The sequence below is a fragment of the Chrysemys picta genome, chromosome 24, assembly GCF_011386835.1.
Source record: "Chrysemys picta bellii isolate R12L10 chromosome 24, ASM1138683v2, whole genome shotgun sequence".
Lineage (NCBI taxonomy): Eukaryota > Metazoa > Chordata > Testudines > Emydidae > Chrysemys > Chrysemys picta.
Window position 1 is genome coordinate 13,397,690 of NC_088814.1, and position 20,607 is coordinate 13,418,296.

Consider the following 20,607-nt stretch of genomic DNA (forward strand, 5'->3'; position numbering starts at 1 on the left):
CATCTTAGCCACAACCAAATGGCTGTCTGTCTTTTAAGCACTGGATTTGTTCCTGTTGCTTATCCAGGTTGGGTAGGAAAACCTGCATCTGGGCCTGCAAATCTAACTGTATAAGACTATCAGAGCCCCCTGAACCTTTGACCTCATTTTGGTCTTTTCCCTAGTTCCCCCAGCTCGGGAACCCTGCTGCCATTCAGAGCAGCTAACTGTCTTCTTCAGGGTCCTGTATCAAGTTACTCAGGCTCCCCACACACATTCTCTGAGGGCGAGAGGACTGAGTTAAGGCATTCCCAGCAAGTGGGGAAAAGTCTGAAATCCATGGCCAACCTCGGCCCCTACAGCTCACTGACCCCTACCCCCACCAGGTATCTGCTTCTGGAGCTTCCCTACTACACTCTCTTACTTCCCCATAATCATTCCATCTTCTGACATGCCCTTCTTCCCCACACCTAAAACAAATAACCAGTAGGGTACCACCCTTCCTGGCCTAAAACTGAGACCCCTCAAGTACTTTTTTCAGCTTCTGCAGCTGTCTGGGGCCCAGCATCGTTAACAGTCCAGACCTCCCCAGGATTCTCAGTATCCCACGTCAGCCAGCATTCCACACTGCCTCAGGTTTCCCAGTGGCAGACGCAACTTATATGCCCCTGTTGGTAACAGTCCGTGCACACGACTGGCAGGACCACATCTCCTTTCCTTTCAGAGTTTGTGACATGCCGTCCTGTCCACTTACTCCTGAAACTGCTGGGCATCTCGCCAAGCCTGAGACCAGAACTTCTGGGGTTGTCGCTGTGGCTGTATGCTCCAGCCTGGGAAGTTGGACATCTCATCGCCATGGATAGCACAAGCACCTCTTCGGCTTCTCATCCCTCCTTGTTGGGAGGGAGTTTTCAGTCCCTGTTCAGGCACCATGTGTAATGGTACGGGCAGTCCCTCAGCACGCCCATGAAACAGCCCCACCTTAGTTTCCCCAAGACTCACTTTATTTGCCCAGGGCAAGGAGAAGCCAACACATTATTAGTAAAATGCAATTCCTCCTTTAATCAGGTTTCAAGACAGGAATCTTTGTAACAATAATTCATCAAGACCCTGGCTCAGTGCTCCGCAAACTTACAGTCAACAAAATCTCTGAATCAGGTCAGGTGTGTCTCCAGGTGCCTCAGAGTAAAACTGCCACCCACTGCAGCTCGTTTGGCTTCTATTCCTCTCTCTGTGCTTCCTGTTCATATAAAACGCAGCCCCCAGAGCAAAGTATTCCTGGTTGACTATCCCCAGGCTGTAGGCACCAGCCAGTTCCTTTTTCCTATGCATTCTTCCACACCCCCACATGTTCATGTTTCAGTGTGGTGTAGAATTTTGTACATACTATGTTATATTACACACAAAAATGTTCAAAGAACATGAAGGTTCAGGCACTCAAAATTAGGAAACGCCAGGATTAAGTTTAGTCATGCAACCTTAATAAGCCCCCTTGTGAAGATGCATAATCAGTCTTTAATTACATTACCACTTTTTTTTCTCCTACAGGACCCTGCCTAATTCAGCGCACAGGATGGACAGTGCACACTGAATGATCAATTATTCACTATTTTGTTTTATCCTCATTGTTCAGTGTGTGAGAGCTCATGGCTTATTTACTGCATGCTATTCAAATTCTGCACAGAAGACAAAAGTATCAATTTCCTCTTTGGCTTTTCTATGGCACTTATATCTACAGCGTATGAATGCTTCACAATCATCAATCTACTGAGGCAACATCCCTGGAAGGTTCCATATCTCCATATATTATCATCATCATCCCTGGAAGGTTAGGGGGCTATTATCATCTTCCTTTTACTGATGGACAACAGAGGCAGAGATAGGTTAAAGTCAGAAGTTTCCAGTAATTGGGGGTACCCAATGTCAGACACCTTGAATCTAATTGTTCAGAGTTCTTAGTACTTTATATGTTCAAAAGACAACTCCCAGTGTCTTCACCTGCAGCTGAGACTGTTCAGCACTTCTGCAAATCAGCCCCCAGGATCTCAAGTCAAGCGCCCAGAAAATGAGGAATAGACACTCAGTGACCACCTATGTGGGGGAGTGGCACTATATGTGAAAGAAATAGAGCCAAATATAGTACAAATCTTAAATGAATCCAACTGTACCATAGCTTCCCCTATGAATAGAAATTCTATGCTTGATTAATAAGTGTATAGTAGTAGGAATATATGACCGACCACTTGATCAGGATGGTGATAGTGATTGTGAAATGCTCAGGTAGATTAAAGAGGTTACAAATATATAAAACTCAATAATAATGGGGAATTTCAACTATCTCCATATTTACTGGGTACATGTCACACCAGGACAGGATGCAGAGATAAAATTTCCAAACACCATTAATGACTATTTCTCGGCGCAGCTAATCTTGAACCCACAAGGGAGAGGCAATACTTGACTTAGTCCTAAGAGGAGCACAGGCTCTGGTCCAAGAGGTGAATATAGCTGAACCGCTCAATAAGCAACCACAACATAATTAAATGTAACATCCTTCTACCGGGGAAACCACTAAAGATACCCACCATAGTAGCATTTTACTTCAAAAAGGAGAACGACACAATAATGAGGAAGCTAGTTACAGGGAAATGTAAAAGAGCAGTCACAAGTAAATGCCTGCAAGCTGCATGACACTTTTTAAAAACATCATAATAGAGGCTCAAATTAAATATATACCTAAAATTTAAAAAAAAGAGGACCAAAAAAATGCCACTGCGGCTAAACAACAGAGTAAAAGAGGCAGTTAGAGGCAAAATGGCATCCTTTAAAAACTGGAAGTCAAATCCTACTGAAAAAAATAGAAAGGAGCTTAATCTCTGCCAAATGTAAAAGTATAATTAGGCAGACCAAAAAAGGAAATTGAAGAGCAACTAACAACAACAACAAAAATAACTAACAGCAAAAAAACCTGAAGTACATCAGAAGCAGGAAGCCTGCCAAACAATCAGGGGGGCACCTGGACGATCGAGGTGCTAAAGCAAGGGTAGTCAATTATTTTTTGCCAAGGTCCAAATTTCTTGGTCAAACTATAGTCAAGGTCCAGACTCCAGAGAAAATAATAAAAATAAGTGAATAAAAAGATTTCGGGATCTGTTCAAAAGTGTCTGTCCGTCTGGATTTGGCCCACAGTCGCCTATTGACTCACCTGTGCTAAAGGAGCACTCAAGAAAGACAAGGCTGTTGCAGAGAATAATATGATTGGAAGGGACCGCAGCAAGGGTCATCTACTGTAACCCCTTGCCAAGATGCAGGATTTGTTGTGTCTAAACCATCTGTCATAACTATAAAGGGAAGAGTAACAACCCTCCTGTGTACAATACTATAAAATCCCTTCTGGCCAGAGACACCAAAATCCTTTAACTTGTAAAGGGTTAAGAAGCTCAGGTAACCTGGCTAACACCTAACCCAAAGGACCAATAAGGGAACAAGATGCTTTTAAATCTTGGGGAGGGGGAAGGCTTTTGTTTGTGTGCTTTTTGTTTAAAATGACCCCACCTCTGCCACCATGTCAATGTTCCTTCCCCACTCTGAATTCTAGAGTACAGATGTGGGGACCCGCATGAAAGCCCCCTAAGCTTATTTACCAGCTTAGGTTAACAGTAAGCTGCCACCACCAAGCGTGTTCCAAATCTTAGGGGAGAGCCACTTGGAACTCTGCCTTTTCCCAAAGATTTTCCAAGTCTCTAACCCCCCCCTTTCCTGGGTGGATTTGAGACTAATTCCTCTCCCCCCCACCCAAGTCCTTACACCCCTTTTCCTGGGTAGGATTAAGAGTATACCCTCACCAATTAGTTCTGGTAAACACAGATCCAAAACCATTGGATCTTAAAACAATGAAAAATCAATCAGGTTCTTAAAAGAAGAATTTTAATTAAAGAAAAAGGTAAAAATCATTTCTGTAAAATCAGGATGGAAAATACTTTCCAGGGTAATCAGATTCAAAGAGCCCAGAGGAACCCCCTCTAGCCTTAGGTTCAAAGTTACAGCAAACAGAGGTAAACCCTCTAGCAAAAGGAACATTTACAAGTTGAGAAAACAAAGATAAAACTAACACACCTTGCCTGGCTGTTACTTACAAGTTTGAAATATGAGAGACTTGTGCAGAAAAATTTGGAGAGCCTGGATTGATGTCCGGTCCCTCTTAGTTCCAAAAGCAAACCCCCAAAACAAAAAGCACACAAACAAAAGCCTTCCCCCTCCCTAAGATTTAAAAGCATCTTGTTCCCTTATTGGTCCTCTGGGTTAGGTGTTAGCCAGGTTACCTAAGTTTCTTAACCCTTTACAGGTTAAAGGATTTTGGTGTCTCTGGCCAGAAGGGATTTTATAGTACTGTACACAGGAGGGTTGATATCCTTCCCTTTATAGTTATAACACCATCCAAGACAGATGGCTCTCCCGCCAGTGAAGAAGGTTCCATAACCTCCGGAGGCAGTCTGTCCTCCTGTTCTTACAGTGAAGAACTTATTCCTGAGATTCAATCTAAATCTACTATTCTGGAGTGCGAACCCATTGCCTCTTGTCCTGCCCTCTGTGGCAAGAGAGAACAACTTTTCTCCATCTTTTTTACGGCAGCCTTTCAGGTATTTGAAGACCGCTATCATGTCCCCCGTTGATCTCCTCTTTTCCAAACTAAACATACCAAAGGCTGATGGAACTGGGTCTGGTCATATTGCTTGTGTTCCATCTCTCTGATCATCTTTGTCACTCACCTCTGGATCTTTTCCAATTTCTCTACCTATACATTGGTGACCAAAATTGGACACAGTACTCCAGCTGAGGCCTAACCAGTGCCAAGTACAGTGGTACTTTCACCTCCCATGACTTGCATGCTACACCTCTGTTAATGCAACCTAAAATTGCATTTGATTTTTTTTTTAAACATTATATTGCTGATTCATGTTGAGGTTGTGATCCACCACAACACCTAGATCCTTCTCAGCAGTGGTGCTGCCAAGCCAGTTATCCCCCATTCTGGAGTTATGAATTTAATTTTTCTTCCCTAAGTGTAGCACCTTACATTTGTCTTTTCTGAATTTAATTTTGGTTGTCTACAGTTTATCAAGATCCCTCTGAATTTTAGCTCTTTCCTCCAAAGTGTTGGCAACCACCCTAGCTTGTCATAGGCAAATTTGATCAGTGTGCTCTCTATACCTACATCCGGGTCATTAATAAAACTGTTAAACAACTCTGGACTCAGAACAGATCCCTGCAGAGCCCCACTTGAGACCTCCCTCCAATCTGACTCCATTCCATTGATAATTTCTCTTTGTTTGTGGTTGTTTAACCAATTATGTATGCACTTCACAGTAGTTACACCAAGCCCGCATTTCTCCAGCTTACTCATCAGAATATCACGTGGGACTGTTTCAAAAGCCTTGCTAAAGTCCAGGTATATTATGTCCACCGCATTTTCACCTATCCACCAAATCAGTTACCCTGTCAAAGAAGGAAATCAAGCTAGTTTGGCATGATTTGTTCTTAGTAAATCCATGAGGACTTACCCCTTCATCTTCCAGGTATTTGCAAATTGAATGTTTTATACATTGCTCTAGTAGCTTCTCAGGTATCAAGACAGGCTGACTGATTTATAGTTCCCTGGCTTCTCCTTTCCCCCCTTTTTAAAGATGGGCAGTACGTTAGCCTTTGTCCAGTCTTCCAGCACTTCTCCTGTTATCCATGAGTTTGCCAATATTATTGCCAGTGGCTCCGAGATTTCTTCAGCTAATTCCTTCAGCACCCTCGGGTGAATAGCATCTGACCTTGCTGATTTAAATTCATTCAAATTGCTCAGAAGATCTCTGAAGTGTTCTTTACTTATCCCGATCGGCAAGACAAAAAGTATAACTGGGTTTAAAAGGGAAGTAGGTAAGTTCATGGAGGACAGGTCCATCAATGGCTATTAGCCAAGATGGTCAGGGACGCAAGCCCATGCTCTGGGTGTCCTTAAGCCTCTGACTGCCAGAAGCTGGGACTGGAAGACAGGGGATGGATCACGTGACAACTGCCCTGTTCTGTTCATTTCATCTGAAGTATCTGGAACTGGCCACTATCGGAAGACTGTATATTGGGCTAGATGGACCATTGGTCTAACCCAATATGGTCATTCTTATGTTCTTAAAAGTTTGCTTTAAGTGTTTCACCTAGGAACTCTATTGCTGAGATGGTATCCAATTTGCCAGGGCAGCATTCAACTGCCTTAACCATGAGAACATTCTTTCTATTCCTGAAATCCCATCTTATCCGCTACACCCCTCCAACTTCAGCAAGAAGAAAAGGCAGGAGTCCCCTTTGTTACACAACCCCGATTCATCCCTAAAGCACTGAATGAGACAAGGGTCCCGTGGGGGGGGGGGGGGGGGGGGGAGGGAAAGCATGCAATGATGTAATTAAAGACTGTCTCATAACACATATGCACGAGGGGGCCATATTAAGGCAACCTTAATTCTGGCATTTCCTAACTTTTGAGTGCTTGACTTTGCACTCTGTTAAAAAGATACTGAAGTTGGCTCAGATTTCAGCCATATTGCTGATGGTAGTGTATAAGATCAATGCTATGTCAATAGCCCCCAGCCTGCTAAACAAGAGCGTACCTACGAGGAAGGGGAGGAGCTAGGGGGGTACGTTTACTTTCAGAATGGAGAGCACAATTTAGGGCAAAGTCATTTTTCAATCCCATGTCAGAGTGCACAAGAATCAGGTTCAGAAAAATTACAGTAATACCCACGGTACCTTCTTCATAGCTTGGCACTTTGCAGTTTCAGAAAAGCCAATTGTCTTATCAGGAGAACAGATCTTGATAAATGGAAAGTTGGATTCTTCTGCAATCTTTGCTGCCAAGGCAGTCTTTCCACTATGTGGGGGACCTGGAAGGAAGAGATACAAGGAGATACAAGAGATTCAAGTCAGAAAGAGGGAAAAATAGATTTTGCAAGGTTCAAGGTAAACTAGACGGACTTGAGCAAGTTAATAATCTTATTCACAGGGACCTGACTTTTTGAAGTGACTCTTTGCTCTCCTTTCTTAGTTCCTATACAGCATTGCTTTCCAAATGGGTTCATTTACAGCAGGGGTTCTCAAAAGGGGTCACAAGGTTATGTGGGGGTTGCAACCTGTCAGCATCCACCCCAAATCCCGCTTCACCTCCAGCATTTATAATAGCATTAAATATTTTTTAAAAGTGTTTTTAATTTCTAAGGGGTGTCGCACTCAGAGGCTTGCCGGCTGAAAGGGGTCACCAATACAAAAGTTTGAGAACCACTGATTTACAGAGTGGACTCCCAGGAGTGCAACCTGCAAAAAAACCCAAGAACCAAAAAGATGCTGCATGTCTTATTGAGCTGGCTGACTACCGCAAAACACTGGACACATTTGCTTGGATTTTAAATGAATTTTCTTAAATTACATTTATGCCCCTTGTGCATTTGCAAACGAGATGGCTAGCAGGAATTCTGTGTAAATGTTGAAAATACTTGTGGAAGGCAAAAGTGGAATTTGTAATGTAGCAGGGTGGACACCTGCTCCGGCCTGGAAGGGCCTGAGATAGCCCAGGGAGCAGGAATTGTAAAGGCTGAGCTGATTAGGGGAAGTGGCTGCAGTGGGGGCCACGCCCCAAACAGCCTCAGCAGGCCCACCCTCTACTCCGGGCTCCAGCCCAGGGACCCTAATAGTAGCAGCTATGGTAGCTGACTTTTTGGAAATAGGATGTGTACAATTTCCTGGGCTACTTCCCCACAGCAGCCCCCACTCAATATCTCCTTCACGGTTACCTCAGGGCCTCCTTCCTTGTGCTTGATATGAATTTGAACTGCTTAGTTCCTCCAACAGCACGGCTTCCTCCTACTGCTCCTGATACGCGTGCCTCACTGACTAACTGGGAGGCTTTTAACTAGTTCCAGCCAGCCCTTGATTGGCTTCAGGTGTCCCAATCAACCTAGCTATCTCCATTGCTTTCTAGAAGGATCTTAATTGGCCCTAGGTGTCTTGATTAACCTGGAGCAACTGCCAGTTGGTTACCATGTACCAGGGATTTGTTTAGCCTGGGGCTAACATACCTGTTCCTCACTATTTTACTATAGCAATCTGGCCTTGCCCCGTCACACCCACCTAGACCTCCCCCACTGCAACTTGAGACCATTGCTCCTTGTTCTGTCATCTGCCACCACTGAAAACAGCCAAGTTCCATCCTCTTTGGAACCCCCCTTCAGGTAGTTGAAGACTGCTATCAAATCCCCTCTCACTCATCTCTTCTGCAGACTAAACAAGCCCAGTTCCCTCAGCCTCTCCTCATAAGTCATGTGCCTCGGCCCCCTAATCATTTTCGTTGTCCTCCGCTGGACTCTCTTCAATTTGTCCACATCCTTCCTGTAGTGGGGGGCCCAAAACTGGATGCAGTACTCCAGATGTGGCCTCACCAGTACCAATCAATTCCCCTCTATTCAGGGTATCAAATCAATTCAAAGTCAAAACCGATCAAACAGGTTATTAGTTACAAATTATTCACCCCGCTCTAGTGTTCCAAGAGCAGACATAGGATGGACAATGTCCCACTCTCCCTCAGAACCAGATAAACCTATTTTAATATCTGATGCAACATTCATTCATCTAGTCATTTTGCCAGGTACTAATGATACTTTTCTTTCTGATAAGTGGACTTCACACGCTACTGGATGCCTAATCCAAGTACTTGTATGTGATAACTGCACAGACTGGATTGTGTGTGTTACTTACTTTCAGACATTAGTACCCCTAAACTCACCTTCTAAAAGAACGCTAACCAGCGGAGTGCGGTCGCTGTTTTTGGTTTGCTGGACAAGCAATTCTCCATCTTCCAGCACCCTTGTTACAGGGTCTCCCCACTGGATAATGCCATTCATGATGTAACTTGCATAATCCTCCTGGTTCGTTCCAAATGCCTGTGTTTCGTAAGATGAAAAAACTATTCTCAGTAGTGAGTCTTGTTTGATCAAAGGAAAACAGCACGGGCCAGGAGACAAAACTAGAGAGACAGATGCTGTGGTGGGCTTTTTCAATACAATTATGAGAGATTTTGGTACACAGTTTAGTTGAGTGAGCAGTTAAATCATAGATTTACCAGTGATGTAGTACAGGTTGTCATAAAGGACCATAAAATAAGATGTTAGTGCCTATTTAGCATATGGTAACCTCTGTAATCAAATACAATATCATCATCTATCCCTATGTAAATTACCATTAGGTTCTGAAATCATCTACACTTTATTAAAAGATATCAAGTTCTCTTCATCAGAGCCCTAATCTTCCTGACACTGAATTCAATGTAAAATTTCTCATTGATTTCAATGAGATTAGGCTAAAGACCAACTAGCGGGTACTGCAAAGTGAAAGGCCCGCTCTTGTAATCACTATTTAACTCTTCCCATGAGCAGAGAGGCTGCAGAATAGAGCCCTAAAATGATGGGAAAGAGACAGAGTCTCAGTTCATTCCTGTTGAACAGTATTCAATTGTATTAAGCCACAGAAAAGATCTCAAAAGTCATGCTGCAACATTACATTTGTGCATGTGCACAGATCTGAAGTGGTTACTGTATTCGTTGATTAAGGAAGCACGTGTTCTTCTCCTGCGCGCACTGCTTTACTATATGAATTAAATAGGTCCCACTCACCGGCTTGATATCATTGTCCAGAGAGGCTAAGAAGTCTCCCCTTGTAACACGCAGACACTCTGCCGTCTCCATATTCACTTCCACTTTGGTGGTGGCCTAATTAAATTACAAGGAAATGGGTTAACATGCAGTCTGAGAGTACAAGTTATCTCAAGGATGGTGTTGAACATCATCCTCTGTAGTCCTAGGATTGTGATTCTGTAGTTAATTATACACCAATAAAACCTAAAGAAATCTTCTTTAACAACACATTTCATACACAAATATGGAGTACTCCTGGAGTAGTTTTCATTTCCAGTGTGAATCACGGCCATTAGCTAGTTCTCACATCCATGTCAGGTTGTGAAGCATTAATATTAACATTTTACAGGGTGGGAAACGGAGGGATGCAGTTTAAGGGCCTGATCCTGCAGGGTGTTCATCACTTCACAAGATGTAGTCCTGGAGTTCCTGGCTCCCACTTCTCCACTCTGACCATGCTCCCACCCAACCCCTCAAGAACTGTCTTTATGTGGGAACTTTAAAACCCTAAATGTTTGATTTTCTTGCTGCTTTTCCTATATTTACACCAGATGAACCATACTTGACAGCCCATTTTAATTTAGGATCAGACTGCCTTCCTAAAAATGGCACTATTAATACTGTTTAGAAGAGCTGAACCCAGCTGGGAAGTCTCACACATAGCCTCACATCAAGAATTGCCTATTCCAGATGAAAAAAGGAGTCCCATTTCCTTCAATTCAGCCCTCCCAAGAACTAACAGGCAAGCTTTAAAAAGTAGTGAGTAGGAGTATATACATCCTAGACTGGCAGAAACACTGGGGCCCTTCTCACCCCTTACAAATGGCTTGTCAGTCAGAATGAAATGCACAGGTGACACTGGTATGTCATGTTGTGTTGCCCACACTACAATCGGAGTGCATTTTAACTCACTGTCAACATATTATCAGGAAACAGCCTTCACGGGCTGCAGAATCTTTTCATCAGAATGTGAACAGCTCCTTGCTGTACAAACCATACTCATTGACTATGATTAGTTGATAGGTCTACGGCACTTTGAAATCTTGACTGCCCTGGGCAGCAATGAGGAGTCATAAGTTGATTTAAAGCAACTTTTCAGGTTTTAACACGACATAGGTAAAAGAACTGGTTCTTACTACTGCCACAATTGCCTACAGATCCTGAGCAGTGATTCGCAGATACAAGGAGAAGGTGTAAGTATGAAGAGGGACAGAAGTCAATAAAATGTGAAAAAAATGATTTTTCTATAAAGTGGTGAAGTACAAGTCAAGTTTGAAAGATCATGATGCATTACACAGTAACTTCATTTTACTTACTGTCATCGGGAGATGTGTCTATCACAACATACCTTGGACACATTTCGTGATCCTTTCTATATATTTCCCATAATATCAGATTTTAGTTTTATATTTGTTATTTTGGGATTTAAACAGATTTTACTCTTTATCTCCATACTGAACATATTTCACAGTGAAAGTGACTTCTGACCCTTACTACACCAGGCACTAGCAATGTTGACAAGGACATTTAAATGCATCATGGTGATTGGATGGCTCAGTTAATTAGTATTTGGGATTCAAAGACCTTCACCGGGCCCAAATCAGTCGAGGTGCTTGACAGTACCTGAAACTCATTACCACCTATATATCTCATGCTGTGACTTGTGAAGGTAGCATTAACTCTCAGAGTGAGAGTAAGTTGACTGCGTGTGTTGTAAGTATTATAGTTTAATTTCTGTCTGTGCACCCTGAGACAAGATGGACACATCTGACAAGTCCAATCAGTGAGTGTTTCCCTCACTGAGTGTCAGCAGAGACACAGAGTCATGGATGGACCATGGAGACCAGACTCCCCAATGATTCCTAGAGATGGCATTACGAGACTAGGGCTGTACACTGGTAAACTGGGAAAAGTTTATATTGCCTCTGGCTCATACGCAGACCAGGAATGGCATGACTAGAGATTGATGGGTTCCAGAGCTCTGTATCGGGAACCTTTGAAGAGAACTGAACTAAGCTTATCCAATGGACGGTGGGGGACCACTGCTCAATGGAGAAGATGAGCTGGTAATGGAAGATAAGAAGGCAGAGCTGCTCAATGCCTACTTTGTTTCAGTCTTCTCGCAAAAAACAACATGTGACTGGACAACTAGCAAAGTTTTCATAGACAATAAAGGGGACGGGATGCCAATCGGGATAAGTAAAGAACACTTCAGAGATCTTCTGACCAATTTGAATTAATTCAAACCAGCAGGGCCAGATGCTCTTCACCCAAAGGTGCTAAAGGATTAGCTGAAGAAATCTCGGAGCCACTGGCAATAATATTTGCAAACTCATGGATGATGGGAGATGTGCTGGAAGATCGGAGAAAGGCTAACATACTGCCCATCTTTAAAAAGGGGAAAAAGGAGAAGCCAGGGAACTATAGACTAGTCAGCCTGTCTTGATACCTGAGAAGCTACTAGCACAATGTATAAAACGTTCAATTTGCAAATACCTAGAAGATGAAGGGGTGAGTCCTTATGGATTTACTAAGAACAAGTCATGCCAAACCAACTTGATTTCCTTCTTTGACAGGGTAACTGATCTGATGGATGGGGAAATGTGGTGGACATAATATACCTTGGACTTCAGCAAGGCTTTTGACACAGTCCCACATGATATTCTGATGAGTAAACTGGAGAAATGCAGGCTTGGCGTAACTACCATGAAGTGCATACATAATTGGTTAAACAACCCCAAACAAAGAGAAATTATTAACGGAATGATGTCAAATTGGAGGGAGGTCTCAAGTGGGGCTCTGCAGGGATCTGTTTTGGATCCAGTGTTGTTTAACACTTTTATTAATGACCTAGATGTAGGTATAGAGAGCATACTGATCAAATTTGCCTACCACAGAGAGATAGGGTGGTTGCCAACACTTTGGAGGAAAGAGCAAAAATTCAGAGGGATCTTGATAAACTGAAGAACTGGGCTATAGACAACCAAAATTAAATTCAGAAAAGACAAATGTAAGGTGCTACACACTTAGGAAAGAAAAATAAAATGCACAAATACAGAATGGGGGATAAATGGCTTGGCAGCACCACTGCTGAGAAGGATCTTGGAATTGTGGTGGATCACAACCTCAACAATAGCCAACACTGCAATGTTGTTTCAAAAAAAGCAAATGCAATATTAGGTTGCATTAACAGAGGATAGCATGTAAATCACGGGAGGTGATAGTACCGCTGGTAAGGCCTCAACTGAAGTACTGTGTCGAATTTTGGTCACCAATGTATAGAAAGGATGTAGAGAAACTGGAAAGGATCCAGAGGCGAGCGACAAAGTTGATCAAAGGGATGGAATGCAGCCATACGAGCAAAGGCTGAAGGAAATGGGTATGTTTAGTTTGGAAAAAAGGCGATTAAGGGGGGACATGAATGATAGCGGTCTTCAGATACTTGAAAAGCTGCCCTAAAAAAGATGGAGAAAAGTTGTTCTCTCTTGTCACAGAGGGCAGGACAAGAGGCAATGGATTCTAACTCCAGCATAGCAGATTTAGACTAAATCTCAGGAAAAGCTTCCCAACTGTAAGAACAGGACGACAATGGAACAGACTACCTAGGGAGGTTGAGGAAGATCCTTCTGTGACACTACGTCCCGTATTCTTCATAGAGATAATGTTATATCATCAATATGGCATAATTAAGATACGTCTTATGCAAGATGATATCACTGGAAAGATTATGATGTACTGACTATGATTATCCTATTTGTATGCAGGTATCATTTCTGCTCTGAAGTTAGGAATGTTGACTGTGTAACAATTAGAACTGTGTTTACACCTGGGGAACGCCCACCAGACAGTAGGCAATCAGCCTGCATCGGCCATTAGGGAAAACAATAGGACTCTGGCAATGCTAATCTCCCACCTTCCTGAGAAGCTTCCTCGGATGCCGCTTTGACACTGCAGGGTCATGTGATGTCACCTGGTACTGAACCCCATCAAACTGGGAAATAAAGGATTCCCACCATACGTAAATCCTATTTAAGGCAGGGAAGTGAGTTAATCTAGGTCGGTTCTTCACTGAATCCCCACCCAAGATGACTGCTGAAAACACCTGATCTGGGAAAGAAAGGGCTGGACCCAGGCTAGAAGGTGTCTGGCCTACGAAAGGAATATCTGGAGTTCTAAGCTGCAAACAAGAGCAGTTTGTCTACAAGAAACTCTGCAACCTGCTTAAAACAACATTTAGGATGAGAAATTACTACTTGTAGCCAGTTTCTTTAACGTATTAAGATTAGTTTGCGTTTTTGTTTTATTTGCTCAGTAATCTGCTTTGATTTATTTGCTATCCCTTATAATCACTTAAAATCTGTCCTTTGTGGTCACAATTGGGTGATTCTTTGATTTTCCATTTGTGGAGGAGATAGCCACATTTTCTGTGCATTGTCCAAATGCAGTTGGAGTACAATCCACTGCCTACAGGGAAGGCAAAATCCCAGGATTTCTTTTGTTGGATCTTCAATCAGATCTTTGTTTGGGACAAACAAGCGGCCCACAATCCAAGCCAGTGAGTGCTGGCATCCTTTCCATTGGCCTGTAGCATTGACACGTGTATCAGGGGGGAGGGATAGCTCAGTGGTTTGAGCATTGGCCTGCTAAACCCAGGATTGTGAGTTCAATCCTTGAGGGGGTCATTTAGGGATCTGGGGGAAAAAACAAACAAACAAACAGTCAGGGACAGGTCCTGCTAGTGAAGGCAGGGGACTGGTCTTGATGACCTTCAAGGTCCCTTCCAGTTCTATGAGATAGGTATAGGTATCCAGAAAGGCTTCATCGATTTGAGCAGTACACTGGAGTGTGGCAGTGCACTGCAGCTTTGGTGTACTGGCAGGTCTGGAGCAGCCAGGACCTTAATTGTATTTCTGGACCACTGCAATGCCGCTCCTGATTTTGGCTGGCACAATGCTCGCCAAAACTGGAAGCAACAGTATTGGTATTGATTTGAGAGAGCCACTAACAATCCTGCATGCAGTGTCAACAAGATTGGTGTGGAGCTGTTGCACCAAACTAGCATGCGATACTCTGCTGTTGGCAAGACCAGAGCTTGTACGACGTTCCAAACGTGTACATCACATCCCCAGGATGTGCCAGCGAGCTTCTGGATGATGTTAATCCTTTTCTTTATCTTCTTTTCAGTGTTGCTGATAGCTCAGCATCCAATCGAGGGTAACCCTAAGGTACTGTGGATTGTGGTCATGTGAAAGAGGCAGACCAAAAAAGCCCACTTTCAGCAGCACTTTGGCCTCCTGCGTATTCAAGTGAAAGGCAGAGACAAGTGTTTTCAAAATATTGGGTTTCAGTCAACAAGCTTTGAAATACGTCTCAAGTATCTGGAGGTGGTTGTTCATGACCTTTTCTGTGGCCTTCAGAGGGCACTTGTGTTTCTAGCACAAAGCTCTCTGCATAAATGAATTTATGGAATGGCATGACCACGTTTCTGGTACAGAGACTGAAGAGTGTGGGCACTAAAATGGATCCCTGTGGGAGAACATTGTTCAATCTCCATGATTTACTGGCAGATTCACCCAGGGGAACAGTGAATCTCCTGTTACTCAGCAACCCGGTGATGAGTCTGTTGGTGATTGGCATGGGAAAGCTAATCATAACTTCAGCAAGAGACCTTTGTGCCACACTGTATTGTATGCAGAAAAAAGGTCAATGAAGGATGCCACTGTTTTTAATTTTTGCTGGTAGCTGTATTCTATGTAGCTGATTAAGGCCAGCACCTGGTCACAGCAGTTACAACTGGTTCTCTATCTGGCTTGCTCGTTGGGGACCAGATGCTCCAGTGTTGGCTGTAACCTTTGAAGTAGGAGCTGCACCAACCGTTTATAACAACTGCAAAGGAGAGAGATGGGCTGGTAACTTTTTGGATTGGTGGCCTCTTTTTTGGACTTCAAAATGGTTATGATCTTGGCTACCTTCCACTCTTTTGTTATTATGCCAGACGACTGGATGTTGCTGAAGAAGTCTGCCAGCCACCTTCTTGCCTTTGGGCAAAGATTCTTCAGGAATTCCGGATATATTCCGTTCATTCCTGTGGCCTTCTTGGACTTAGTGTTAGAGAGACCCTTGTCCACTTGATCTATTGTGTAGGGAGCAGAAAGGGGTGAAGACAATTGGCACTGGTTCAGAGTGCGATAAAGTTATTTGTGGACTTGCTGCCTGATGTTTTTATCCATCAGCACACAGGAGTTGGAAATTAACTGTGCAGAGATAGCATCTGTACTTATTTGAGGTGATTTGTACACTGCTGGAGCCGCACTGTCTAAAAGACAAAGGAGCTTCCAGGCTTTGCAGCTTGACCTTCTGAACTCTAGTTTCAACACCACCTTATTCTTCTTGCTGAGTTCAAAGACTCAAGCAATGCTGTTGCGGGGGAGAAGATGACAACCTTCACATGGTCTCCCCTATTATGTGCAAAAGCACAACAAATGTCATCAAATTGGCAACCAAACGTCCTTAAGGGACCTCCCGGTCAGAAATACAACAGCAATAACGGCCCATGTCAGAGCCAAACCTTCATTCAAATAGGCCCACTGCTGCAAATTACACAGCTCAACATCAAGGGTCAGTCTAACGCAAAGTGTGATTACAGAGCAATGATCCTGAGGACTTAAAACATTGATATCATTGTACTACAAGAAACACACCTGGAGAGTGAAGGCCAACAATCGAAGATCACCAGATAGGCCCTCGTATCTGCAAGCCATCACCCCAAATATGGGCTTGCGATGTATGTAAAACGTGACCTTAAGGATTCCATCCAGGTCATGCCTATTACAAAACCCTACTCAGTCACCATTGAGATTGGAGATCTGACAGTGAAAAACATGTACAAGTCACCATCAATGGAACAGCTATGTCCAGCATTACCAACACCCAGTCATCCTACCATCCACATCAGTGATTTCAATAGCCACCACAGCCCATGTGGCTATAAGAACTACCATGTGGAGAACAGCTGGCATCCTGGGCTTTCACCGAAGACCAACATTTCCTCTACAATGCCAAATGTAGCGGCATGTTCCGGTCAGCCCAATGGAGGAAGTGCTATACTCCTGACCTTTGTTTTGTGTCATGAGACATCAGTGGCCACCCAATACCATTCACAAGGTCAATTCTCAATGACTTTTCCCAACAGCCAACACCGCCTGGTTGTGACTGGGTAGCCTACAAGTTCCACTTATTTGATCCCTCCCAAAACTGTGCTGGAATCTACCATCTGCTGACTGGTCCTACTATGTGGTGATTGTAGAGGGCTCGATAAATGGGAGCTCACCATATCCGGCTCCTGACAACTGCTTTGTAGCCCTAATAATATCAGCCAAACTGAGCATTGCCATGGGCTTCAGAAAAGCATTCAGTCCTTGCTGGACAGAAGAGAGCAAGGCACTCTTCCAGCAATATCAAGCTGACAAAAGCCCCATAACTCAATCCTGCATTGCGGTGTAAGGGAGTATTCACAGACTACCACAACTCGGCAAACAGAAACTCAGATTTCACAATTTAACTTCAAAGAGGTCCAGCTGCTATCAAGCATACTAAGTTAGTGAACCTTCAAGAGGGGTTGGTTAGCCTTCTACAATGCAGCAGAAAGCAAAGGCAGATGGTGTGCCCAATTAATACATTCTATGGATATTTCTCCTTAGCAAATTCCAAAAGCAGGGCATTAGGTCTTCCCTGCTAGTCACTGCTTTTACTGTTTATCACTTCAATGGTTTTAACAAACACATTGAGGGAGATTTTCCAAAGAGCTTAAGTGACTTAAAAGCACAAGTCACACTGATTTTAAATGAACTTGTGCTCCTAAATTATTCAGGTGTTTTTGAAAATTCCACCCAGTATGTAACGTTTGCTCTCTATTTTATGTTGTGCAATAAAATAATATAGGTATAGAATATTTAGGCACACCATTCTACTGCAAATTGTTTAGGCAAAAAGAAAACAACAATTATTCAAAAGTACTACGTTTTGAAAGAGAAATTCTAAGTAGCAAATACCGGACGTTTAGTTATGAATATGAGCATGCTGCTGGGCAGCTATCATGTGTGTACTTCCAAAAGACTGGCCAAAGGCTTTTCTATTCAGCCACTATGTCATTTTTTTTTCTGATTGACTTTCCAAGTACTTCCACTGGCATCTATTTTCCAACCAAGTTAATAAAAAAACACATATAACTCTGCAGCCCTCTCCACATGGACACACAGGCTGGCCTGAATAGAATACACTGAAGTACCTACAACCCCCATCCCTCGGAGGGGTTCAAGGAGTTAAAAGGCTTTAACTATGTGGTGATGAAATAAGAGTTTAAGGAAGCTGTTTCACTGGCAAAGGGATAAGATACATCCTGAGGCACTGGACTGATCCCATCTGGACCACTGAGAGAGAAAAGGAAGAAAGAAGTTGCTAATGCCTCGTAGCAACAAATCAGTTTCACTAACTGATGGTACTGAGCAAGACATCAGCCTCTTTCTAACCTGGCACTTAACAACATAGAGGCAGGTGAACAGATGTGATAAATCTGCAGTAATGTCTCTATAAAACAACTGCAGTGAAGGTCTCTTCTTGGCAGTGCAAAAGTCAGATTGATTTTCCTGTATTGTGGTGAAGCAGCAAAACCTCACCCCACATGCACAGAAGATGCAGTTCTTCCACTCTGCCATCTCATTTTAGTCTTACAATACTTTCTTTGCATGAAGAAATTAAGCGAGGCTGACAAGTCAGAAAGGTGCAGCAAAACATAAGCATATGATTTAAAGCAAGAGATCAACGGGTCTGGGTAATTTTATGCATCAAAAATATTTGTAGTAATATGTATTAAGTTGAGATTGTTCTTGTCTGAATTAGTCTCCTTGGTAGATTTCACCTTACATGGTATTTTGTAAAATGCACGTGCACTTAAGTCTCACTCTATGTAGCACTGTTGATGCCATCAGGGAGTAAGTCTAGCACAGTCATCAGAAATATTAAAAATGTCCTCCATCCCTGAACACTTACATGATCCTCACACCAGCTACAGACAAGCTCACGACAACTGCAGAGCGTACAGAGAAAATGATTAGATCAGGTAAAAATGCCGGAACACACATTGATTTTAGCCAGAATTGTGGATACTCAGCTCCAACATTATAGTTCCAAAAGGAAACCAGAACCTTCAAACTCCCCTTATTGAGGAGCTTTGCATCTGACTCCAGCAAGTTCTTTCTACAGGGAGAGAGAAGATGGGATTGCAGCTTTCATTCTGCATGGAATGGCAATGATAAGCACACAGATTTTTACACTGGTCTGACCGTGAGTGAACCTTACATAGGCCTGATTATGCTACTTAGACTTTTCACTAAGCATTGATCCTGTTATGATGAACCCAGCTGTTTGCAGAGAACTTGCTGGAGGAAGGGGTCAGAGCTGTCAAAAAGGTTTAACTGCCTTTTAAGTGTCTCTGAACAATAGGTGAACTCGTCAAAGTGAACAGGTCAGAAGACTTGACAATAGCTCAGGAAAAACATCTCTGGGAGATGAATCTGAGAAAATGATACTGGAAGATCAGGCCTTCTAAAAATACCAACTGCTTTGAGTTAGTTTCCCAGACCTGAAGAGCAGCTCTCTAAGTTCAAAAGCTTGTCTCTCTCAACAACAGAAGTTGGCCCAACAAAAGATATTACCTCACCCACCTTGTCTCTTTTACTGCTTGAATGACCATTTATACTCCCTTCTGCCTATCAATGCTTAGCTTAAGAACCTTTTGACAAAGAACATGCATACGTGCCAGACTGAAACAGACTCTGTGTCACAGGGAACCTTAGAAAGTTATAATTGAAGAGACAATTTGAAACTCTCATCAGAACAACTGGAACTTGTGCAGAGGTTTGAACAACTTAAGTAATTCAGCCCTAGGATAAGGATGACTGCCTGGGTCAGCTATATTCATGAGATAAAGAGTAACTAAATTTAAACACAACATGTCCAAAAAGAGATGCTTGATATTATTTGCTTTTTTGATCTAAAAAAAACTAGTCAACACCCTTACACATGTCAAGTCTCAGGGGTTAGAGTCGTACTGATGAGGGAAATGGACTAAATGATCTAATGAGTCCTTTCTATCCCAAATTTTTAATCTCTTAATGCTCTGCAGTTATAAAGCTAATTGCAGGTTCTACTACACTTCTAAAACATTCTCTATAGTTACCGATTGCAAGCTAGTTTACACTGGTTCTAAACCTCTAGGGAATTCTTCCTGGTGAGAAACCCCCAATGAGTTTGATCCAATGAATCCTCATCAGTTTGTCCCACTAATTACTCCTCAATTCAACACCAAACATGAAGAAACCCACTGACACTCCCTCCCCACCCCCACCCACTCTCACTAAAAAAATTGACTGATACGGCTTTTTATACTCTGAAATTTCAAAGACCCACTCAGTGGGTCTTTAGCTCGTAGCTTGTTCTGATTGGATGAGGGAGCCTCTTTTCCCATTCGATACAACATCTCCAATAGAGATGCATGATTAGCTAACACAACCCAGATCTCTCCCCTGCTAATAACTAAAGGATTTGTTTAGCTTACGTGTAAAATGGCTGAGTTATCTTAAAATACAAATGGAGAATGCAAATAGGCTTTTAAACACCTTTTCCTTCTAAAAAATCAGAGCCGTATGTGTCAATGTAAAAGGTCCGCCCTTTTCATTATATTCACACCATCTTTTGGTCACTTGAGCGAAGAGTCTGTGTCTTTCAGCCTGCACCTGTATGAGCTAATAAATCTGTATTTCAACACTATCAAATATCAAATGGTGCTTTTTACATTTTGGTTAATCTCCGTACCTCCTTAAGCTGACATTTCACGGTCCTTATCACC

General features: G+C 42.8%; 2 protein-coding genes across 5 annotated transcripts in view; one reads left to right on the forward strand and one right to left on the reverse strand.

Moving 5' to 3' along the window:
- Positions 1-20,607, forward strand: part of LOC135977338 (rho GTPase-activating protein gacV-like) — a 954,030-nt gene that overhangs the window by 510,951 nt on the left and 422,472 nt on the right. The window lies entirely within an intron of this gene.
- The window catches only part of NSF (N-ethylmaleimide sensitive factor, vesicle fusing ATPase), a 167,391-nt gene that overhangs the window by 38,878 nt on the left and 107,906 nt on the right, over positions 1-20,607 (reverse strand). For all 3 annotated transcript variants that reach the window (XM_005311728.5, XM_065577730.1, XM_065577729.1), the window contains exons 13-15: positions 9,681-9,776; positions 8,795-8,951; positions 6,769-6,902 (exon numbers count right to left, since the gene is read on the reverse strand). In XM_005311728.5, the coding sequence (XP_005311785.1) occupies positions 6,769-6,902; positions 8,795-8,951; positions 9,681-9,776 (387 nt within the window). The remainder of the gene's footprint in view (positions 1-6,768; positions 6,903-8,794; positions 8,952-9,680; positions 9,777-20,607) is intronic.